The following is a 21,986-nucleotide window of genomic DNA, read 5'->3' on the forward strand; positions in this document are numbered from 1 at the left end:
TAAAACAGCACTGCCACTGTGGAAAATAGTTTGACCATTTCTCAATAAGTTAAATAATTACCATACTTTTTATTTTTTGAGACGGAGTCTCACTCTTGTCACCCAGGCTGGAGTGCAATGGTGTGATCTCGGCTCACTGCAACCTCCACCTCCCAGGTTCAAGCAATTCTCTTGCCTCAGCCTCCTGAGTAGCTGGGATTACAGGCACGTGCCACCGCACCCAGCTAATTTTTGTATCTTTAGTAGAGATGGGGTTTCAATATCTTGGCCAGGCTGGTCTTGAACTCCTGACATCGTGATCCAACTGCCTCAGCCTCCCAAACTGCTGGGATTACAGGCGTGAGCCACTGCGCCCGGCCTTCTTTTTTTTTGAGATGGAGTGTCACTGTCACCCAGGCTGGAGTGCAGCAGTGCAATCTTGGCTCACTGCAACCTCCACCTCCCAGGTTCAAGCTGTTCTCCTGCCTCAGCCTCCTGATTAGCTGGGATTACAGGCATGCACCACCATACCTGTCTAATTTTCCTATTTTTGGTAGAGATAGATTTTACCACGTTGGCCAGGCTGTTCTCGAACTCCTGGCCTCAAATGATTCACCCATCTCAACCTCCCAAAGTGCTACCACACCCAGCCAAAACACTAAATTACCATATGATTCAGCCATTTCACTCCTAGGTATATAGCTAAATGTACTTAAAAGTGAGGAGCATCCTTCCCAAGGGGCTGGGCAGGTGCGGAGAGGAGTGGAGAGGGGCGGAGCGGTGCTGTCCCAGAAAGGGAGTGTCCTGCTCTGAGTTTGCCGCCCCTGTCCCAGGAGGGCGCTGCAGGAGGTCTGATCGCTCCATGGATGGCATGGCGACTCCCATGGCAACCCCCATGAACCAGACTTCACCTGTGGAGGGGCTTCTGAAATTAGAAACCTGAAATGGCTGTAAGATCACGGAAAGAGGAAGAAATGATCAACCCCTTTTCGGCCTCAGCCCACCTCCACCCAGGTGAATAAACAGCCATGTTGCTCACACACTCACTCACACAGTAGAGATTCAAAAAACATATTTTTACACCAATGTTCATATCAGCATTACTCACAATAGGCAAAATGTAGGAACACCCAAATGTCCAACAATAAATAAATGGATAAACAAAATGTACCACATACATTCAATGGATCAATGGAATATTACTTGGTTGTAAAAAGTAATGGAAGCCAGGCACAGTGGCTCACGCCTGCAATCTCAGCACATTGGGAAGCCAAGGTGGGTGGATCACTTGAGATCAGGAGTTTGAGACCAGCCTGGTTGACATAGTGAAACCTCGTCTCTACTAAAAATATAAAAATTAGCCAGGTGTGGTGGAGGGCATCTGTAATCCCAGCTACNTCAAGAAAAAAAAAAAAAAAAAAGAAGAAAATCAAAAAAAAGTAATGGAGTTCTGAAACAGGATACAACATGGAAAAACCTTGAAAAGATTATGCTAAATTAACTAAGCCAGACATAGAAAGAGACACAGATTACATGATTCCACACATATTTATGCTCCTAAAATAGACAAATTCAAAGGGACAGAAAATAGAATTGCGTTTACCAGCAGCGGGGAGAAGGGGGAAATAGGGTTACTGTTTCACAGATACAGTTTCTGTTCGGAATAATAAAACAGTTCTGGAAATACATCGTGGTGATGGTTACACACCACCATGATTGTACTTAATGCCTCTGAATTGTACACTTAAAAATGGTTAAAATTGTAAATTTCACAGTTTCACCACAATAAAAAAGGCAACTTCAACTCTATTAACATAACAAGTATAAATGATATGATTGTTTTATTTATTTATTTTTTAAGACAGTGTTTCGCTCTATCACCCAGGCTGGAGTGCAGTGGCACAATCTTGACTCACTGCAACCTCTCCCTCCCAGGTTCAAGCAATTTTCCTACCTTAGCCCCCTGAGTAGCTAGGATTACAGGTGCCCGCCACCACACCCGGCTGGTTTTTGTATTTTTAGTAGAGGCAGGGTTTCACCATATTGACCAGGCTGGTCTCAAACTCCTGACCTCAAGTGATCCACCCAACTTAGCCTCCCAAAATGCTGGGATTACAGACATGAGCCACCATGCCAGGCTGGTATGTTTTTAAATTTGCAACATGTAAAAATGTTCCAATATGTGGTGTTATCTTCAGTGTGAATTTTCTGATATTGAGAAAATAGCATGACAAGCATTACAGTATTTTTTAAATGCTCTCCAGTATGTCTGAAAGAAAACATTCTAAATCAGCAGCAATGAATATTTTTTCTAAGTGGGAGAGATTACAGGAGCTTCTTTTTTGCTCACTTTTCTCTCTCAATTTCTCTAAAATGAACATGCACTGCTTTTGATTTAAGTAAAGGGGTTTCTTTAATTAGAAATGCTCTTTTACCCTGTGAAAACATTGTGTGGATAATCAATAAAGGGCAGAGTCAGGTGCTGGGGGCGCATGCAGGAAGTACTCAACTGGACTCTGCCCTCAGACACTGCTCCGATTACATGGAGAAGTCCTCCCGGAGGTGAATCCTCTGATGCTGACACATGTTGGAACTGTGCCGGAAGGCCTTCCCACACTCACTGCACTTGTAGGGTTTCTCTCCAGTGTGGATCCTCCGGTGCTGAATCAAGTAAGTACTCTGGCTGAAGGCTTTCTTGCAATCACTGCATTTGTAAGGTTTCTCTCCATGGTGTGACCTTTGGTGGTGAATGAGTCTGGAACTGTTGTGGAAGGCCTTCCCACACTCACTGCACTTGTAGGGCTTCTCTCCTGTGTGGATTCTCTGATGTTGGATGAGGTGTGTGCTCTGGCTGAAAACTTTTCCACAGTCATTACATTCATAGGGCTTCTCTCCAGTGTGGCTTCTCTGATGTTCAACAAGTTTGGTTTTTTGAATGAAAGCTTTCTCACATTCATTACATTTATAGGGTTTCTCTCCAGTATGAATTCTCTGATGTTGGATGAGGTTAGAGCTTTGTGTAAAGCCTTTGCCACATTCCTTACACTCAAATGGCTTCTCTCCAGTGTGAGTCCGACGATGTCGGATGAGGATTGAGCCATCACTGAAGGCTTTCCCGCAGTCATTACATTTATAGGGTTTCTCTCCAGTGTGGATTCTCTGGTGATAAATAAGGGAAGAGTAGGCGCTGAAGTGTTTCCCACACTCACCACACTTGTAGGGTTTCTCCCCAGTGTGAATCCTTTGATGCTTCATGAGGTTGGGCCTCCGATTGAATGTCTTCCCACATTCATCGCACCGGTAGGGAATCTCTCCTGAGTGCATCCTTCGGTGATTGATGAACTCACAGCTCTGGCTGAAGGCTTTTCCACACTCATCACATTTGTAGGGCTTCTCTTCACTGTGAAGCCGCTGATGCTTGACAAGGTTGGCACTGTACCTGAATGTTTTCCCACAGTAACTACAATAATGCAATTTTTTCCCAGTAGGAATTTTCTGATCTTCTTTAACAACTAAGTTTGCACTGAAGATTTCCCCAGAATCACGAATTGTATTTGTTTTTTTTGACCTGTGTACACGCTTATGGTTGTTGAGATATGATCTCTGTTCAAAACTTTGCTCACATATATCACATTTGTGGGGTCTCTGGTCGGGAACAGGTCTTGACACCAACCTGAGGCTTTCCCCAGACTCTCTGCTGCTCTCCCCTTTGGTCAGGGTGATTGGCTTGGTTTGCTCCACCAGCTTTTCCAGGTTCCCCTCTGGCTTCCTGGCATGATTAGAGGCATCTACTGGCTCAGATCCCTGGGGGAAAATCCCCTTCAGTTGGCCCAGTTCTTCCTCGTCAAATGTCTCCCATGAAGTCAACTCCTTGTACTCAGTGCTGGTCCCAACAGCTGAAACAAAAAGCAGAACATCTAAGGGTCACCTGCTCTGACTCTGCAAGGCAGGTATGAGATGTTGCTGGCCACATGTGATCATCTCCAAAGTCACAACAGCCTTGCAAAGATGACAGTCTGTAGCTCAGAGCCTTACACAGCTTACCCAGGGTCACATTCATACAGCCCTTCAAACATCCACTCCTTTCTTCCTTGATTTGACACTCACACAACAAAATTCTCCTGGGTGGCCACTCCCTAAGAAGGGAGAGTGACAAGTACCCAAGTGGGGTCCTGCCACATGGCCCCTCAGAGACTGACACCAGCAGCCACACTCAGGTCCTGGCCCCTACTTGCCAGATGAGTAACCTGAGGCTACAGCTCACCTACCTTTCTGAGCCTTGGTTTCTCCATCTGCAACCACATGGCACTGTCATGAGAACAAAATAGAGTAACACAACAGACTGACCATGAAGCACTCAGCCCAGTGCCCAGCACAGTGAGTTCCAGGTGCAAGCAGCTCATGACTGCCACTTTCTTTTCTTTTTTTTTTGAGATGGAGTCTTGCTGTGTCTCCAGGCAGGAGTGCAGTGGCATGATCTCAGCTCACTGCAACCTCCGCCTCCCAAGTGATTCTCCTGCCTCAGCCTCCCAAGGAGCTGGGATTGCAGACGCGCGCCAACACGCAAGGCTAATTTTTTGCATTTTTAGTAGAGACGGGGTTTCACCAAGTTGGCCACCCTGGTCTTCAACTCCTGACTTCATGATCCGCCCGCCTTGGCCTCCCAAAGTGCTGGGATTACAGGCGTGAGCCACCATGCCCGGCTGACTGCCACTTTCATCACTGCTCCCTTCCCAGTCCCAAGGGGTCTATCCTTCCACCCCTTGCTTGGCTCTGCACTGCACATGAACAGGTGCTGAACACCAATACATGCCAAGATATGCAGCACATAGTGCTCACATACTGCTACAGGAGCCGATGCTGGAGCTGCTGCTTTGGAGGACGGTTTGGTAACCTCATCTAAAGCTAATCTATGGACATGCTGACCCAGCGACTCTGCTCCCAGGTACACATCCACCAGAAATGTATTCTGGGCACCAGAGAGATGCATGCACAGGAATTGGCCACAGCATTTCCTCTACAACCCCAAACTGGGGACAACTGAATGTCCTCCACAAGTAGAAGGGAACATAAATTGTGGTATGTTCATATAACAGAACAATGGCAACCAAAGAGACCACACTGCTGCTCCATGAAACATAATGTTCAGCAAAACATGCCCTGTGAAAGTCAAGACAGAAAAATTTGAAGGGTGAAGAGGCCTCTTGCAACAGGAGACAGAAAGAAGGCCCCTGTGGGGAACAGTGGGAAATGACAGGAAAACCAGGAAGCTCCTGGGGAGCTGAAAACATTCTGTATTTTAATCTGAAAGATGATTTTTTTCGTAAAAATTCACTGAGTTAGTTTGTCCTATTTCTATAGATATTTACATCCAAATAAGCAAATTTACAAAATAAGAAGTCCTTTGAGCCAGCAGTTCCTTCCTAGGACATCATCAGACACATGCAAAAAGGTGACCATCAGAGCTATCCAGAGTAAAATTAGACAACAATCTTCTGACCGGCACTTCCACTGAAGACGCAATAGAGACTCATGTGCGCAGAAATGGAAACACATTCCGTGTACATTTCTGCACAGCAGAACGCACTGTCATTCCTATTAAGAAGCAGTGTCAGCTGGGCGTGGTGGCTCACGCCTGTAATCCCAGCACTTTGGGAGGCCAAGGTGGAAGGATTGCTTGAGCCCAGGAGTTTGAGACCAGCCTGGGCAATACAGTGAAACCTCATCTGTATTAAAAATACAAAAATTAGCTGGGCGTGGGGGAGAATGCCTGCAGTCCCAGCTACTTGGGAGGCTGAGGCAGGAGAATTGTTTGAACCCAGAACATGGAGGTTGCAGCGAGCTGAGATTGCGCCACTGCAAGCCAGCCTGAGCAACACTGCAAGACTCCGACTCCAAAAAATAAAGTAGCAGTGTCTGGACAAGGTGCAGTCGCTCACACCTGTAATCCCAGAATTTTGGAAGGCCAAGGCGAGAGAATTGCTTGAGCCCAGGAGTTCAAGACCAGCTTGCGCAACATAGTGAAACCTTGGGTCTGCAAAAAATAAAAAAATTAGCCGGGTGTGGTGACACATCCCTGTGGTCCCATCTACTTGGGAGGCTGAGGTGGGAGGATCACTTGAGTGCAAAAGGTCAAGGCTGCAGTGAACCATGATCACTCCCCTGCAAGCCAGCCTGGGTGACAGAAGGCAACCCTGTCTCAAAAAAACAAAACCAAAAAAAAGCAGTGTCCTTACATAACAGTGGAAAGGCCAGTGCTAGAAAAGGAATAATAGAAATATACTAGAACACAACTCTGTCTGGGTAGTGAGATTCAGGGTGATGTGTATTCGCTCCCTTTTCCGTAGTGTATTAATTTAGAAGAGAGGGGAATGAAGTGATAGTCTCTATCACTAGGCTGTCATTGTCTTGCACAAGTTCTGGAGGGAAAGGTTCTGTGGGATTCCGCAGACCCTAACCTCCCCTTATAGCACTCCTGGTCTGCACCTACTCACTCCTCTCTACCCGGGACCTGCCTGGAATGCCCATTCCTATTTTCAACAGAAATTCTGCCCTGGCCACACCTTCCTAGAAGATTCTGCTCAAGAATCTCCCCAACAAGGTACCCAGACTGAGAGAGGTGACCTGGGGTTCAGCAGAAGCCACTGTCAGGCCTCCTGTGCTAGCCCCAATGCATCTTCCCCACAAACTCCTGAGTCATTAACCAGACACCCTGGACCCCAACAAATGCTCGTTCAGCAACTTGAGTTGGGGAGCAGATCCCCTCACGCACCTGGGCTGTTGACTCTCAGGTACTCTCTCCCAGAAGTGCCCTGCACATCCAGGACCCAGGGCTCATCCCCTCGCTCCAACTGTGAGATCACTCCAGGCTTGGGGCCTGCAGGTCCTACTCCTGGGAAGGAGACAGGGCCTGGGGTTGGTACCAAGGACACTGGGCAGCACCTAGTGCCATCTCACCCTGGGGCTTCAGGGGAAGGGAGGCACAGGTAGAGGGGTGATGGAAGCCTGGACACCCTCTGGAGGGCACCGAGATTGGGCTGGGGCAGTCCTGAAGACAAAGGTCTGAGCAGAGGGGAACAAGAGCTCAGGGGTTCCCTCTACTAGGAAGTGTGCAACTCTGATGCCCCAGTCTCCCCACCCCACCAGGGAGGGGTCTGCCTGGGACCTGGAGCGAGAGGGAAGGGAAGGGCTGACTCAGGAAGGTCCCAGCACCATGTCTCCCCTCATCTTCTCAGATCAGATGCCTGCCTGGGATAAAGGTCATTACGTACCTCTGCACCCAGGGGGTGAGGCCCACAGCCCAGCCTCCTTAGCCCCCAGGGCTGTTCCCAGAGCCGAGTCCTGGTGAGGGCCTTACCCAGTGAGACTAAGTTCCCGTAGGTCTCCAGCATCACATCCCTGTAGAGGCCCCTTTGAGCAGGGCCCAGGCGGCCCCATTCCTCCCGGGAGAGGAGCACAGCCACGTCCTCGAAGGTCACCTCAGTCTGGAATGACAGGGACTGCTGCAGCCCAGGTGTGGTCCAGAGTGGGCTGGTAGGGGAAGTGGGGGAGCAAAAGCATGCTAAAGGCAGCAGCTCAGTGGGTAGCCTGACCCATCTGCCACTAAGCCAGCTAATACAACCCAAGAGGTGGCTGCATGGGGTCCCCAGGGCCACCCCTACCATCCTGTCAGCACCCCAAACCAGAGATACCTGACAGTGTTTGTCAGGAAAGCCTTGGGTAAAGACTTCACAACTCCCAGGAGGACAGATACTCACCTGGGATGGGGCAGACAGGAACAAGGCTGCCATTGCCTGAGTCTTGGGCTTTCCAGGGCAGTGGGCAAGACCTGGGCACTCAGGTGCTGAGAGAAGAGAACAGAACAAGTGGCGGCCTGGTCTGGCCACTTCTTCCACAGGTCAAGTGACTTGGTGCTGCCATAAACAGCCCTGCCTGCCTCACTGGCTCACCCCCCACCCATCCCAGTGGGGGTACTGCTGGACACTCAGGCACAGACTTTGCTCTTTGCCTGGGGCTGCCCTCTCCAGCCCTACTTTTTTTTTTTTTTTTGAGACAGGGTTTCTCTTAGTTGCCTGGGCTGGAGGACAGTGGCGTGATCTCAGCTCAGTGGCGTGATCACTGCAGCCTTGATCTCCCGAATTCAAGTAATTCTCTCACCTCAGCCTCCTAAGTAGCTAGGACTAAGGCTCATACCACCACAACCAGTTAATTTTTGTATTTTTTTATACAGGTGGGTTTCACTATTTTGCCCAGGTTGGTCTTGAACTCTTGAGTTCAAACAATCCTCTTGCCTTGGTCTCCCAAAGTGCTGGAATTACAGGTGTGCACCAAAGTGCCCAGCCTCCAGCCTCACCTGTATTGCCTGCTGCCCTTGGGCTGTCTATCCCCCTCCTCCTCTCTGGCATGCTAAGCAGTGTCATTCAGGAGGAGAATGACAATACTCATTCACCTTACCTGGAAGAATGAAGACAAAATGTTAAGGGCTAAGGAAGAAAAGAAAATTAAAAACAACAGAAGGGGCCAGCCTTGGTGGCTCACACCTGTAATTCTAGCACTTTGGGGGGCTGAGGTGGGAGGACGGCTTGAGCCCAGGAATTTGAGATAAGCCTGGGCAACATAGGGAGACCTCAATGCTATGAAAAAAAATTAGTTGGCTGTGATGGCACACACCTGTAGTCCCAGTTACTTGGGAGGCTGAGATGGGAGAATCACTTGGCCCAGGAAGTGGAGACTGCAGTGAGCTATGATCGCACCACTGCACTCCAGCCTGGATGACAGAGCGAGACTCCATCCCAAAAAAAAAAAAAAGAGAGAGAGCAGGGCACCAAGATGTGCAGCAAGTACTTCCCATGCTTGGAACATGGTGGCCCTAAGAGCTGGGAGCAAGCCCAGGACAGCCCAGCACTCCTGTGCCAGGTGTTGCCCAAGGTCTCCTGCTGCAGAGAGTAAAACCTCTACATGGCTAAGCAAAACCCTGTCTCAAAATAAATAAATAAAATAAGATTGACTCACTTACCAGAAGCACAGGACTCTTGGATTAGATACACATGATGCACCTATTTGGCCTAAAATAAAATAACACAGAAAGGCTAAATATTAGTAAATATTAGATCAAACACTAGTTAAAATAAAGCTGTGGTAGCTACATATCTTTTCTGTATCTTTAAAGCTTTTCTTGAAGTATATGTATATTTAAAAAGTTGACAAATCCTGAATACACAGTTCAGTGGACCATCACAAACTGCACAAACCCACGGGACTAGCACCAGGGTCAAGAAAGAATAGGACCAGGCAGGGCACGGTGGCTCACGCCTGTAATCCCAGCACTTTGGGAGGCCAAGGCGACCAGATCACTTGAGGTCAAGACTTCAAGACCTGCATGGCCAACAAGGCAAAACCCTATCTCTACCAAAAATACAAAAACTAGCCAGGCGTGGTGGTGCGCACTTGTAATCCCAACTACTTGGGAGGCTGAGGCAGGAGAATCACTTGAACCCGGGAGCTGGAGGTTGCAGTAAACCAAGAGAATGTGCCACTGCACTCCAGCATGGGTGATAGAGCAAGACTCCATCTCAAAAAAAAAAAAAAAAAAAAAGGAAAAAAGAAAGAGCAGGACCTAGTCCTGATCGTCCTCCTGTCCCTGCAGTCACAGCTTCCAAACCCAACCTCTGAAAAGGTAAACCTCTATCCTGACTTTCTACACCACAGATCAGTTATGATGTTGGCTTCTTCCCAGTAATGTGGTGTTTGTGAACTTAATATATTTTGGTGCATCTGGTTCAACTATATTCACACCAATCAAAACAGAACTGAAGCCGGGCATGGTGACTCACACCTGTAATCCCAGCACTTTGGTAGGCCGAGGTGGGTTGATCACTTGAAGCCAGGAGTTCAAGACCACTCTGGCCAACATGGCCAGTCTCTACATGGCCTGTTTCTACTAAAAATACAAAACAATAGGCTGGGCGAGGTGGCTCACGCCTGTAATCCCAGCACTTTGGGAGGCCGAGGCGGGTGGATCACGAGGTCAAGAGATCGAGACCATCCTGGTCAACACGGTAAAACCCCGTCTCTACTAAAAATACAAAAAAATTAGCTGGGCATGGTGGCGCGTGCCTGTAATCCCAGCTACTCAGGAGGCTGAGGCAGGAGAATTGCCTGAACCCAGGAGGCGGAGGTTGCGGTGAGCCGAGATCGCGCCATTGCACTCCAGCCTGGGTAACAAGAGCGAAACTCCATCTCCAAACTCCATCTCAAAAAAAAATAAAAAAAAAAGAAATAGTTTCCCATAGATAGAAGTATCGCACACTGCACCATCTTCACTTCGCACGGCCCACCTTCAAGCCTCGGTGACCTAATACCTAATGGGGGTGGACCTCTTACTGCACACAGCCCTTGCCTTCATGGGAACCAGGCCCTTGCCTTCGTGGGAACAGGCCCCTTGCTGCACGCTGTCCACCTCCTGGCCTAGGTGACCTAATGGGAGTGGACGCTATGTTTTATTGCTCACTACCCTATCAATATCCTTAAAGATGATTTCACTCAGTATCCTACTCCCTAACCTATACACAATAAATACTCATGCTTCTGGACATTTGGGGTCTCGCCAGCCGCTCGCCGCTTATAGGTGGCGTGGCCCCCCGAGCCCAGCTGCATTTTCTTTGTACTTCTGTGTCCTGTCTTTTTATTTCTCAGATCCTGTGCCTCAGCACAGCATAAGGCTCACCCCACGACCCTGTGGGGCACTCAGCTCTACATCTGGCTCCGTACACTGTGCTCCAGCCTGGGCAACAAGAGCAAAACACCATCTCAAAAAAAAAACCCTAGCCGGGCATGGTTGCATGAACCTGTAATCCCAGCAACCTGGGAGGCTGAGGCAGGAGGATTGTTTGAATCAGGGAGGCGGAGGTTGCAGTGAGTTGAGATTGTACAACTGCACTCCAGTATGGGTCTGGGCGAAAGTGTGAGACTTTGTCTAAAAAAAAAAAAAAAAAAAGAAAGAAAGAAAGAAAGAAATTCAAAGAAAGTATATGAAAGAAAATAAAACACAATTTAAAGAAACAGAAAACAATCTCTACAATTCTGTGTAAATGCTAATAAAGTACACAAACACCTGGCAAATCCAATAAATGGAAGGAAAAAAGATGGAAAAGGGGCTGTGCACGGTGGCTCACACCTGTAATCTCAGCAGTCTGAAAGGCCAAAATGGGTGGATCTCTTGAGCCCAAGAGTTCAAGACCAGCCTGTGCAATATGGCAAACCCCCATCTTTACAAAAAATACAAAAATTAGCCAGGCACATAGTTGTAGTCTCAGCTACTTGAGAGGCTGAAGTGGGAGAACTGCTTGTGCCCAGGAAGCAGTGGCTGTAGTGAGTCGAGATCATACCATTGCACTCCAGCTGGGGTGACAGAGCCAGAGCCAGATCCTATCTCAAAAATAATAACAACAAAAAGAAAATAGATAGAAAGGTAGAAAAGGAAATGGTACTAAGAAGCAAAAAAAGGAAGGAGTGTATATTTAGCACAACCTGAACCTATGTTCCTAGGCTAAAAAAAAAAAAAAAATCATTTTAAATAGATTTTTTTAAAAAAAAGGACAAAAGGCCAGGCATGGTTGGCTCATGCCTGTATTACCCATACTTTGGGAGGCCTAGGCAGGAAGACTGCTTGAGCCCAGGAGTTTAAGCTTCGCCTGGCCAATATAGTGAGACTCCATCTCTATAAAAAGATATCAAAATATAGCAGGCCTTGGTGGCACATGCCTGTAGCCCCAGCTACTTGGAAGGCTGGGGTGGGAGAATCACTTGACCCCAGGAGGCACAGCAATAGTTCTCCGAGTGTGGTCCAGGGACTCTGGGGTTCCATGCATTCAAGTCTGTGTTCACAACACTAAGAGGACACATTAGAAGCACTTGTAGTAGAGTCAGCGACAAGAGAGGAATGCTCCCTTTCCCTGCTGCTATTCAAGATCCTAGCCAACGCAATAAGTCACAGAAAAAGAAATACAAGCTATAAGGATCAGAAGAAAAAAGACAAAATTGTCATTCTTTGAGAATGATAAAAATATTTTACACTAAGTCCAAGAGTATCAATCCACTGTTGGGATGACAGTATTCAACAGCATTGCCATATACAAGGTCAATACAGAATAATTAATACCACTCCTATTTGTTAGCAATCAGCAACCAAAAACTGACCATTCACAATAGCTACAAAAACTATACAGTACATTAAAAGTCTTAAAAAAAAAAAAAAGGTATGTATGTAATAGACATTATAAAACTATTGAAGGGCCTTAGAAAGATCTATGGAGAAACAGACAACATTTCTAAGTAGGAGGCTCAATAATATAAAGATGTCAATTCTCCCCAAGTTAATTTATTCTGCGCAATTATAATAAACACTTCAACAGGACATGATATATGACCAAAATGACTCCAAATATCACACGAAATAGTAATGATCTAAAATCAGCCAAAGGAGGCAAGGGTGTGCCCTACTAGATATCAAGACTTAGGCTATGGTAATGGAAAGTGAAGTTTAAGTATAAGAAGAAAGATAATGGAAGACATCTATGCATATGTTAAGATACCTGCAATATTAATGACAATGAAGAAGGACAATAAATGGTATTGACAAAACTGGTTTTCCATTGTAAAACAAAATTATTTCCCTGCCTTCTATGATACACAAATATATTTCAGGCAGGTTGAAGACCTAAATGTTAAAAAAAAAAAAAAAGTCTCAGAGCCATGTCAGAATTCTAGAATTTAAAATTTCTAAAAAAAAAAGTTTATAAAGAAAAAGATTGTTTGATTCCATCAAAAAGGAAAAAAGCCCAGGTATGGTGGCTCATGCCTGTAATCTAAACGCTTTGGGAGGCCAAGATGGGCAGATTGCTTGAGCTTAGGTGTAGGAAACCAGTCTAGGTAACATAGTGAAACCCCAGCTCTACACAAATTAGCTAGACATGGTGGTGTGGGCCTGTATTCCCAGGGAAAATCTCAGTCGGCTAAGGTAGGAAGATCGTTTGAAAGTGGGAGACTCTTGCTGATGTACACAAGAAGAAACACAAGAATGTTAACATGTGCCTGGGTGTAGAAGAAAAAACTTTATCGTCCATCAGCAAAGTCACAATGGTGGAAAGTAATGAACCACATCAATGTCATGGAGATAGAACACAGTTATAAGGCTGAGAAAAACTGTCAGATATAGAATATCCACAATTTAAGACATACATAAATTTTAAAGAGACGAAAACAATATTAGGTATGCAGATATAAGAAAACAAGGCCAAGCACTGTGGCTCACGCCTGTAATCCCAGCACTCTGAGGCGGAGGGCGGATCACTTGAGGTCCGGAGTTTGAGACCAGCCCGGCCAAATGGTTAAACACTGTATCCACTAAAAATACAATAATTGGCCGGGTGTGGTGGTACGCGCCTGTAATCCCAGCTACTCGGGAGGTCGAGGAGAATCGCTTGAACCTGGGAGGCGGCGGTTGCATTGAGCTGAGATCGCGCCACTGTACTCCACCCTGGGCGACAGAGGGAGACTAGGTCTCAGGGGAAAAAAAAAAGAGAAAAGAAAAAAAACGAAAGGAAAAAGAGGAAAGGAAAAGAAGGAAAAAATTAGAAACAAAAATCTGGCCGCCTGGCGCGGGGAGAACACCCTTGGCGCGAGGAGGGTGGAGTTGAGGGAAGCACCGGCAGAGGCAGGAGCACTGCAGGAGCTCGGCGGCTAAAGGAAGGGGCGGCGTCCGTAGACCGCTGGGAGGACCGAGAGACGCGCGAGCCCCGCCCCTGAAAAGTTGACAGGAGAGGGGCGAGGGAGGGAGCCGAGCTGGGAGGCCTCGGGTCGCTGGGAGGAAGGGGTCCGGAGCGCCCCGAGACGCGGAAGCCGTCCTGTGAGGCCGGGGTCCAGGCGGCCCCGCGTGGGGCTGGGAGCTGTGAGGGGCTAGAGAGCTGAAGGAGCCCCGTGAGGAGCGACCCCGGGGCTGGGGAAGGGCGGCGAGGCGCAGTCCGTGCTCGGGGCCTTGTCGGGGGGGGGGAGGTGGTCCCTGAAACAGGAAGTGCCACTGATGGCGGGACCGACCCCGGCCTGGAGCACCGCGAGAAGACCGGGCACGGGGCAGCGCGCAGGGGAGGGTCTGCGCCCCGCACCCCCGCCCCCGCCCCCGCCGGGCTCACACTCACCTCACCGCCGCCGAGCAGCTCGGCAGCCCAACCTGGCCCGTTCGGCCCTCCCGCCCCGCCAATCGGAACCGATCCGGAAGTGACGTCAGCAGACGGTCCGGGTCTGAGGGGCCGCCCGGGCCGCTCTGGGAAGCTAGGACTCCGCGTCTCGGCTGCACGTCTTCCTGGCTCGCTACAAGTCTCCGGGGACCGGCGAAAGGCGAAGCCATAAAACGGAAACGCTGCCACCGGGTGGCAGTCCGAGGTCACGGCCCGGCGGCCTCAGAACTGGGGCGATGGTCAAAGTCGAAAACAGATTAATTTTTCCTTTTTCTGAGACGTCTCTCTAATGAGGCACGAAAGGCGCTGCAAACAACTAGGCCCTTTCCTTTAGAGAAAGGAACGGGAACTGCACCCTTCCTTTGAGCCGAGAGGATGCTTACTGGCCAAGAAGCTGTCTTGGGTTTAGCCCATTGCCCCTAATCATAACCTCTGTAAATGGGGCCCAGTGTCCACCGTAGAGTTTTTCGGGTGCCTGAGCTGCTTCTGGAGCAAACTTGCCCTGGTGGCCGGTCCCTCAGCCAAGGCCTGCTTCCACTTTGCCCAAAAGGGAGCAGAAAAGCAGTGGCCGCTTATGACCAAGGTAAGCATCTAGGGCTTTCCCTAAACCCTCTTTCCAGATGCCTCTCCATCCTTCAGGAGGAAACACCACCCTCCTGGATTCTTTCTTGACATATAAGTTGGGACCCTGGGGCCGGCCCCGAGAATGACAGGGAATCAAAACCATGTGCCGTAGCTACCGGCGGGGCAGGGGAAGCTGAAATGGAAGGACCACATGAGACCAGGGGCTTGAGACCAGCCTGGCAGCAGCAAGAGCCTGTCTAAAACAAGCCCAGCTTCTTGGGTGTGGTGGGCGCTCAAAGACAGGTGGGGCCATACCAGCAGGATGAGGAAAGCAAGATCGTGAAATGGGGGGTAAAGGTTCACTCTAGAGACGGTGGTGAACCATGACAGCTAGGAGCCACCGCGAAGCCAGTGAGGACTTGTCATCTAGGAGTGACCCACACAAGCCTAAGATGTCCTGTTCTCACCTGCCTCTCCAACCAAGTCTACAGGGAGAGCACCGTGCCTCATCCTGCCCACTCCAGTTCGTTCCGGAGTGTTCTTAGGGGCAGTGATCTGCAGCTCCTGCATTCGCTGGTGAACTTCCTTGTCTGAAAGTGCTAATAAGCTTCCACCTGATGCTGTCCTGGGAACCCCTCATTCAGTCATGGTTAAGGGACAAGATGCCATGTGCTATGGCCAAACAGGAAGCCCCTCTACTCTACCTTGTGATGGAAACCAGTTTACTTGCCCTCCCACTGCAATGGGGGCTTCCCTGATACTTCCAACCTGATTCCACTCAGAATCACCTCAGCCTCACTTACCACCAAAGCTAAATGGAAGGTATGTGCCATTATACCAGCAGGGAAAGGCCATGTGCTCAGAACAAGGTAATTGGTGCAGGTTTGGGGGCTGTTCCTGGTGAGTTTCTCTGCCCCAGGGAAGAGGGGGCAACATGCCCTGTGAGGCTGTGGCATTCCAGGACTCAAAGGAGCCAACTGTCCTACAGCTGATGCCAGCTCCAGTCCAGTGTAGGGCTCTAGGTAGGTGACTGAAGGGACTCTTGGGTGGTCTGGGATCCCCATAACTGCATGCATTCATCCCTTTGTTCAGCAATCCCAGCAGGGACCTGGGACCCCACACTGAGAATCACCACCTTCAACCTCACTATCAGGCTGGAAAATGAGGGAAGGCATGAAGCCCCATTCAGGAAAAAATACCAGAACTCTCCATTCAGTAACCACTCCCCACCATGGCGGGGTGAGAATGCATACAGGGTGCTCCCAGTGGTCTGCAGAACAGAATGAAAGGCTGGGCTAGGAATGGCCTTCCTGGATGTGGACAGGGTGTCTGTCCCACGCTCCTCTAGGACCCATCCCAAGTTCTCCGTGCAAAGACACCTGCAAGCCAGGTATCCCTGGCAGTGACTGCAAAAACACACTGACATCAGCAGGGCTATACCCAGTTTGGAGGGGAAGGGTGTGGCCAAAAGACCCTGGGTTAGGTGCTGGCAGAGTGAGGGTGTGGTCCAGAACACCAGGCTCACAATTGTGTCCTATTCTGTTTCCCATTTCTCAGTTTCTTCATATGTAAAATGAGCGCATACATCCAAGCACTGCAGTCCATGGGACTGAGTCACCCACCTAAGTGTCAGGTCCTGGGAGCCATGTTCTTGGTCCCCTGTGGGGAAGCAAGGGTCTCGCCCAGGGTACCTGTCCTTGTTTCTAGTCGTAGACTTTCCCTTCTAAGTTTCCACCACTCACTGGTGGTCTACTCTAGTAGTCTATCTTGTTCCCTGTACCAACCGGGAGAATCCCACAGAAATCCTATCAGCAGAGTACCCTCCCATTGAAAACATGGGGGTGGCACAGCCTGGTGGCATAAAGACAAGCTTTATTGAGCCCCTCAGCACTAGTTCTCTTTCTCCTGCACAGTCTTGGTTCCCCGGAGACGTCCGGTCCGACGGGCAGCAATGAGACCCACTTTGCGGCCTGCAGGGGCATCTCTGCGGATGGTGGAGGGCTTGCCGATGTGCTGGTGGTTGCCACCACCAAAAGGATGCTCCACAGGCTGCAGGTAGAGGATGGCTTTAGAATGAGGGTGAGCCAACCTCCTTCAGGAGGGCTTGAGCAGGATCAAGAGTCCTGTGACTACAAACCATGACCCACTGTGCCTCCCATTGCAGATCCCCCTCCTGCAGGAACACCTGTGAATAGAACTTGTCTACCCAACTGTGTGGCCACTGTACCTTGAATACTCAATCCTGCATTTCTGGGTTACTTACATTCATGGCCACACCCCGTACTCGTGGCCAGCAGTTCCTCTTTGCCTTGTATTTGTGGTAGGCCCGGCCAGCCTTCAAGATGGGTTTGTCAATTCGGCCACCTCCAGCCACCACACCTGTAGGGGAGATCAGGTACCTTAGGGAACCTCCAGTCAGTTAGAGTACCCCCTGCCGGGTCCTTTCCAGCATACCCACCTCCCCTCATTCTCCTGTCACGCACCTTCACACTACTGCATCCAACTACCTAGCAAAAAGCCCACTTGTCTCCTTAGCCCCTAGCACCTTGTGAGCTGACATTCAGGTTCTTCAATCCACTTTGGGCAGGCAAACCAAAGCCTTCACCTACATCACCTAGAACACTGACTGATCTCCAAGCACAGGGAAGCAACTCTCTCACCATGTTTTTTTTGTTGAAGCGGAGTTTCGCCCTTGTTACCCAGGCTGGAGTGCAGTGGTGCGATCTCGGCTCACCACAACCTCCGCCTCCTGGGTTCAGGCAATTCTCCTGCCTCAGCCTCCTGAGTAGCTGGGATTACAGGCACGCGCCACCATGCCCAGCTAATGTTTTGTATTTTTAGTAGAGACGGGGTTTCACCATGTTGACCGGGATGGTCTGGATCTCTTGACCTCATGATCCACCCGCCTCAGCCTCCCAAAGTGCTGGGATTACAGGCTTGAGCCACCGCGCCCAGCTCTCTCACCATGTTTAAGACATCAAGCAGGTCACTCAACCTGACACAGGACACTTGATCCGGCCTGTTCCATCTCAGCTTTGCTTATTCCTGGAACACACTCTCAATCTCAAAGACTCCTGTGTGAGGCCAAGTTCATCACAAAGATTCCAAGATGTTCCCAAACTGGAGTGAGTTAACCTAGACTCAAATCCTTTTTCGCTTAGTAGGTGTCTTTGAGAAAGTCACAAATCTCTCCCTACCTTCTCTGAAAAGACTGTTAATCAACTGTATGCAAGTACAGCAATCAGGAAGCCTAGGTTATGCCAGAATTGAATTCAAGCCCCAGGTGACTTCATCCCAATCTCATTCAACTCCACAATAGCAGTAAAGCAGGCAATGTTGTGTCCACTTTAGTTATGACAACTGAGACTACGAGACGAGCTCAAAGTTCCAAAACCCAAGTTTTAAAACAATGGATAATCGAATTCCAGGGACCAGGTCTAGCCATTGGCTGTCCACAGGCGCTCAGTCTGTTCATTCACAGCCCTCAGCATCAAACTGCTGCCTGGTACTCACCAACCACAGCTCTGTTGGCTGAGGAGATAACCTTCTTGGAGCCAGAAGGCAGCTTCACACGGGTCTTCTTGGTCTCAGGGTTGTGGGAGATAACGGTGGCATAGTTCCCAGATGCCCGGGCCAGCTTGCCACGGTCTCCAGGCTTCTCCTCCAGGCAGCACACGATTGTACCCTCAGGCATGGTGCCCACAGGCAGCACATTGCCAATGTTGAGCTGAGCTGCAAGGGGAAGCAGCATCAGGCGGTCAGCGGAGTAAGAGGCAATGCGAACCCACTCGCTCTAGGCAGCCCGCTAAGTTGCCAGCACAGCATTCAACATCTGGCCTCCCGGTACAGCTCTCTGGACCCCCACCAAGCTCTCGCCTGAGAGGTTCCTACACAAGTTTAGGGCTTTAACTCCTTAAACCCCTCCTTTCGTCCCCACCCCGACATTCCTTCCCCGCCGCGATGCTAACCCTTCTTGCCACAATACACGAACTGGCCCGTATGAATGCCCTCGGCGGCAATGAACAGCTCCGTCCGCTTCTTAAACCGGTACGGGTCCCGGAAGACCACCTTGGCAAGAGGCGCGCCGCGGCCTGGGTCGTGGATGATGTCCTGTGGGCCGAGGTGGCTTGAGTGTGGCGTCGCGGCCGGGTGTCCCGTCCCCTCCCGCCCCGCCCCGCCCCGCCCGGCGCTCCGCACCTTCACGATGCCCTTTATGTAGCCGTGCCGCTCGGCGAAATCCACGGCGCGCAGGCGCGCGGCGCCCTTACGGTGCTTCACGTGCGCGCGGAACACAGACCCGGCACCCTTCCTCTGTCCACGGATCACGCGGCCCATGGCGACGAGTCCTGGGGGCGGCTCAGTTAGCGTGTCCGGGCGGCCCGGGCACCCCTGCCAGCCCGGCTTTCCGGGACCCCGCCCCCGAGGCCGCCGCGCCCACCACCCGCTACGCTCTCCGCGGGCGCGCGCGTTGGCACCCTCCCAGGAACACCGGCCTGCGTCTCCGCGCGCCTCAGGGAGGAGGATGGCGGCGGATAGTGCCGATGCCGCAGGGCCGCAAGCACAACCTACCTGCTCCCGAGCGTGGCCGAAAGAGGAAACACGGCGTTCGCGAGCCGCCTTATCTTCCGGGGCGGGGCCTAGAGCCGCGACACCTTCCGGGTGCGCCACGGCCAGCCGAACGTGGTGCACGCCGGGGTTTGTAGTCACCAGCGGCCGCAGGCCCCGCCTACTTCGTCGCCTGGGCCCCCGACCAGGCGCAACGCGGAGTCCTGATGTGCACCGGCCCAGAAGGAGGGCGAAGGCATGCTAGGTCTTCACAGGGGTCTGGAGAAGGACAAGTGTTCTCTGAGTGGCCGAGGAGGCGCCGAGTGGTTGAGTGACCTGTCTAGGGTGTCACAGAGCGACCCACTCCGGGCTACGGGGTCCGGGCTTCCCAGCTTTGCCTGGTGAGGGGCATCCGTGTAGGCTGAGGGGGTTCTTGCTGGTGCAGAGCAGGAGATGGGCGGGGGAGACGCGCGGACCCACTTGTGGAACGTCGTGGTTTGCAGGTGGCAAACGTCCGTCTCCCTGATGAACGGGCGCTCCTGGACGCGGGGACCTTGTCCACTGTAGGCCCTTGGAGAGGTCGGACGTCGAGGAGAGGAGCCCGGGGATCCTTGCCAAAAGTGGGGAGGCCAAGCTGTGGGGTCCCAAGGGCGAGGAAAGGGAGGGACTGGGTCACCTGCTGCGGAGAGGACGAATATCGGGAGACTGGACCGTACCCTGAACAGAACCCTGTGCGGGAGAGGTGGCTGGAGGGGCTGTGGGGGCCTCCACAGCTGGAAAGAGCCTGGCTGGAGGTGTCCAGCGGCAAATGCTGTGGGAAGGAGCTTCGCAGAATCAGGCGCCTAACGGGCGAGACCCCGAGGCCGGGGGCGGGGAAGAGGTTGTTCAGGAGAGAGTCCTTGGCTGAGTGAGCACTGTCGAGCACAGGCGGGGCCGTGGATCAGGAGGCAGCGAGGAGGTGAGGGAAGGGGCCCAGTGGGCAGGAGAGACAGGAGAGGGTGGAAGGGGTGACCTGTCGCCGCTGCTGCTCACAGGGGAGAGGCGGGGCTACTGCAGGAGGCCCTCCCTAGGGTCGGCAGGGGGATCGAGGAGGAGCTAGCTGCCAGGTGGGGACTGAGGAAGCAGCTCAGCCCACAGCAGGGCGAGGGGCTGAGGGTCAGGACTGGACCTTGGCGGTAGGGTGAGGGGTTCTGGGGTCAGCCCAAAATTGGCCCACGGGCTCAGCCTATGCCTCACTCCTGAACAAGTCTGTTTCTACTCCAGAGGAGCAGGAGAGTTGGGTGTGGGATAGAGGTGAGAAGAGTGGTCGGACACAGAGGCTGTCTCATGGGTCTCTGTGATGACATGCAGCTACCAGGACCCTAGGTGCAGCCAGGAGGCTGACCAGGCCATTTTAAGGCTCGAAGAGAGATGGCCCTGCCAGCATGCACCCCAGTCCTGAGGACTATATCACGGGGCTTTATTCTTCACGTGAGGCCACCCAGCCTGGCACACAGCAAGGCTCTGCAGTTCTGGGTCACTTGACAGCCACTCCAGGCAAGGCAGCAAGCACTGGACATGGAGTTTTCCAGCCTTCTGGGGTGGAGCCATCTTTCTTAGGCCAGGATTAGGCCCTCCCCCACACAGTGCCTCTGCTTGTTCTGGAGGCCTGGCCTCTCGGGCCATCTGAAGTCATCCCTAACCTGCTTTTCAAACTTTATTCTTAGAAATTCTTTATTTTCCTTTGAAATTGTTCTCAAATATTTCTTGTCACATACATGCAGGAGTAATGTGGTATAAACATGAAAAACTGTGATCCTCTGTCTTGCTCAGCTTGGCTCCCCTCCCCCGCCAGCATTATCTGCCTGCACCCCCCAACCCCCGCAACTGATGTGTCCTTCTCTGCCTGCCCCACCAGGAAGAAAAATGATGGTTCCTGGTCTGTCTTGTGCTCAAATCTGACCCTGCTCCCAACCAGCTATAGCTCTGGATGAGTCCCTTACCTTCTTTAGGCCTCATAGCTTCTCCCAGGGTCGGGTTGCAATTCAGAGGATCTGAAAACCTAGAGTTCGTGAAACTATCTCTATAGAGGTGAGTGGACATTTTTCAGCACACAAAGTTTCTTGAACTGTTGTTTCTCCTACTTCCATGATGGTTTCACAACACAGTTTAGTGGCTAAAGAATATGTGACTTGAAAAAAATTAAATTATTCAATTAAAAAAAAAAGTGTGATTTGGAGCCAGGTCTGTGGGTTGGATCCCAGCTCTGTTAATTAAGAGATGAGAACTTGGCCAGACACAGTGGCTTATGCCTGGAATCCTAAAGTGCTGGGATTACAGGTGGGCAGATCACCTGAGGTCAGGAGTTCGAGACCAGCCTGACCATGGAGAAATACCATCTCTAGCTTGAGATCTGAGGCAAGAGATCGAACCATTGTACTCCAGCCTGGGCAACAAGAGCAAAACTCTCGTCTCAAAAAAGAAAAAAAGGGCCGGGCGCGGTGGCTCACGCCTGTAATCCCAGCACTTTGGGAGGCCGAGACGGGTGGATCACGAGGTCAAGAGATCGAGACCATCCTGGTCAACAAGGTGAAACCCCATCTCTACTAAAAATACAAAAATTCAGCTGGGCATGGTGGCGCGTGCCTGTAATCCCAGCTACTCAGGAGGCTGAGGCAGGAGAAT

General features: G+C 50.8%; 3 protein-coding genes across 8 annotated transcripts in view; 1 reads left to right on the forward strand and 2 right to left on the reverse strand.

Moving 5' to 3' along the window:
• Positions 1–1,508: 1,508 nt before the first annotated feature.
• Positions 1,509–14,280, reverse strand: ZNF34 (zinc finger protein 34). 5 transcript variants are annotated; one of them, XM_037735509.1, is made up of 7 exons: positions 14,175–14,280; positions 8,996–9,044; positions 8,333–8,433; positions 7,737–7,822; positions 7,337–7,463; positions 6,752–6,871; positions 2,368–3,875 (listed from the first exon to the last, which is right to left on the reverse strand). In XM_037735509.1, exons 3-7 carry the CDS (start codon positions 8,397–8,399, stop codon positions 2,518–2,520), a joined length of 1,758 nt encoding a protein of 585 aa, XP_037591437.1. In that variant the 5' UTR covers positions 8,400–8,433; positions 8,996–9,044; positions 14,175–14,280; the 3' UTR covers positions 2,368–2,517. The 5 variants fall into 5 exon arrangements, with proteins under 5 accessions (XP_017375834.1, XP_017375836.1, XP_037591437.1 ...); XM_017520345.2 differs by lacking the exon at positions 8,333–8,433 and having other exon boundaries at positions 1,509–3,875; XM_037735511.1 differs by lacking the exon at positions 8,333–8,433 and having other exon boundaries at positions 7,337–7,509.
• Positions 14,281–16,629: 2,349 nt separating this feature from the next.
• On the reverse strand, positions 16,630–19,436 carry RPL8 (ribosomal protein L8). Its single transcript, XM_017520363.2, has 6 exons — positions 19,347–19,436; positions 18,975–19,123; positions 18,746–18,887; positions 18,291–18,509; positions 17,041–17,156; positions 16,630–16,826 (listed from the first exon to the last, which is right to left on the reverse strand). Exons 2-6 carry the CDS (start codon positions 19,110–19,112, stop codon positions 16,668–16,670), a joined length of 774 nt encoding a protein of 257 aa, XP_017375852.1. The 5' UTR covers positions 19,113–19,123; positions 19,347–19,436; the 3' UTR covers positions 16,630–16,667.
• ZNF517 (zinc finger protein 517) overlaps positions 16,773–21,986 on the forward strand; it is a 14,520-nt gene continuing 9,306 nt past the window's right edge. Inside the window, exon 1 of one of the 2 annotated variants that reach the window (XM_037735523.1) lies at positions 16,773–16,856. The gene's annotated coding sequence lies outside the window, so the exon portion shown is untranslated. Of the gene's footprint in view, positions 16,857–21,308; positions 21,393–21,986 lie in introns of those variants that run through there. The other variant, XM_017520360.2, reaches the window with a different exon arrangement.

The sequence above is a fragment of the Cebus imitator genome, unplaced genomic scaffold (genome assembly GCF_001604975.1).
Source record: "Cebus imitator isolate Cc_AM_T3 unplaced genomic scaffold, Cebus_imitator-1.0 Scaffold826, whole genome shotgun sequence".
Lineage (NCBI taxonomy): Eukaryota > Metazoa > Chordata > Mammalia > Primates > Cebidae > Cebus > Cebus imitator.

Excerpts from the sequence above, each read along its gene's own strand:
- ZNF34 (XM_037735509.1), bottom strand. The coding sequence starts at position 8,399 with ATGACACTGCTTAGCATGCCAGAGAGGAGGAGGGGGATAGACAGCCCA. Across the intron at positions 6,872-7,336 it reads CGGGAACTTAGTCTCACTGG|GAGTAGGACCTGCAGGCCCC; the intron begins GTAAGGCCCTCA and ends TCTCCTTCCCAG. Across the intron at positions 3,876-6,751 it reads CCTGAGAGTCAACAGCCCAG|CTGTTGGGACCAGCACTGAG; the intron begins GTGCGTGAGGGG and ends TTTTTGTTTCAG.
- RPL8 (XM_017520363.2), bottom strand. The coding sequence starts at position 19,112 with ATGGGCCGCGTGATCCGTGGACAGAGGAAGGGTGCCGGGTCTGTGTTC. Across the intron at positions 18,888-18,974 it reads ACATAAAGGGCATCGTGAAG|GACATCATCCACGACCCAGG; the intron begins GTGCGGAGCGCC and ends CTCGGCCCACAG. Across the intron at positions 17,157-18,290 it reads AGCCAACAGAGCTGTGGTTG|GTGTGGTGGCTGGAGGTGGC; the intron begins GTGAGTACCAGG and ends TCTCCCCTACAG.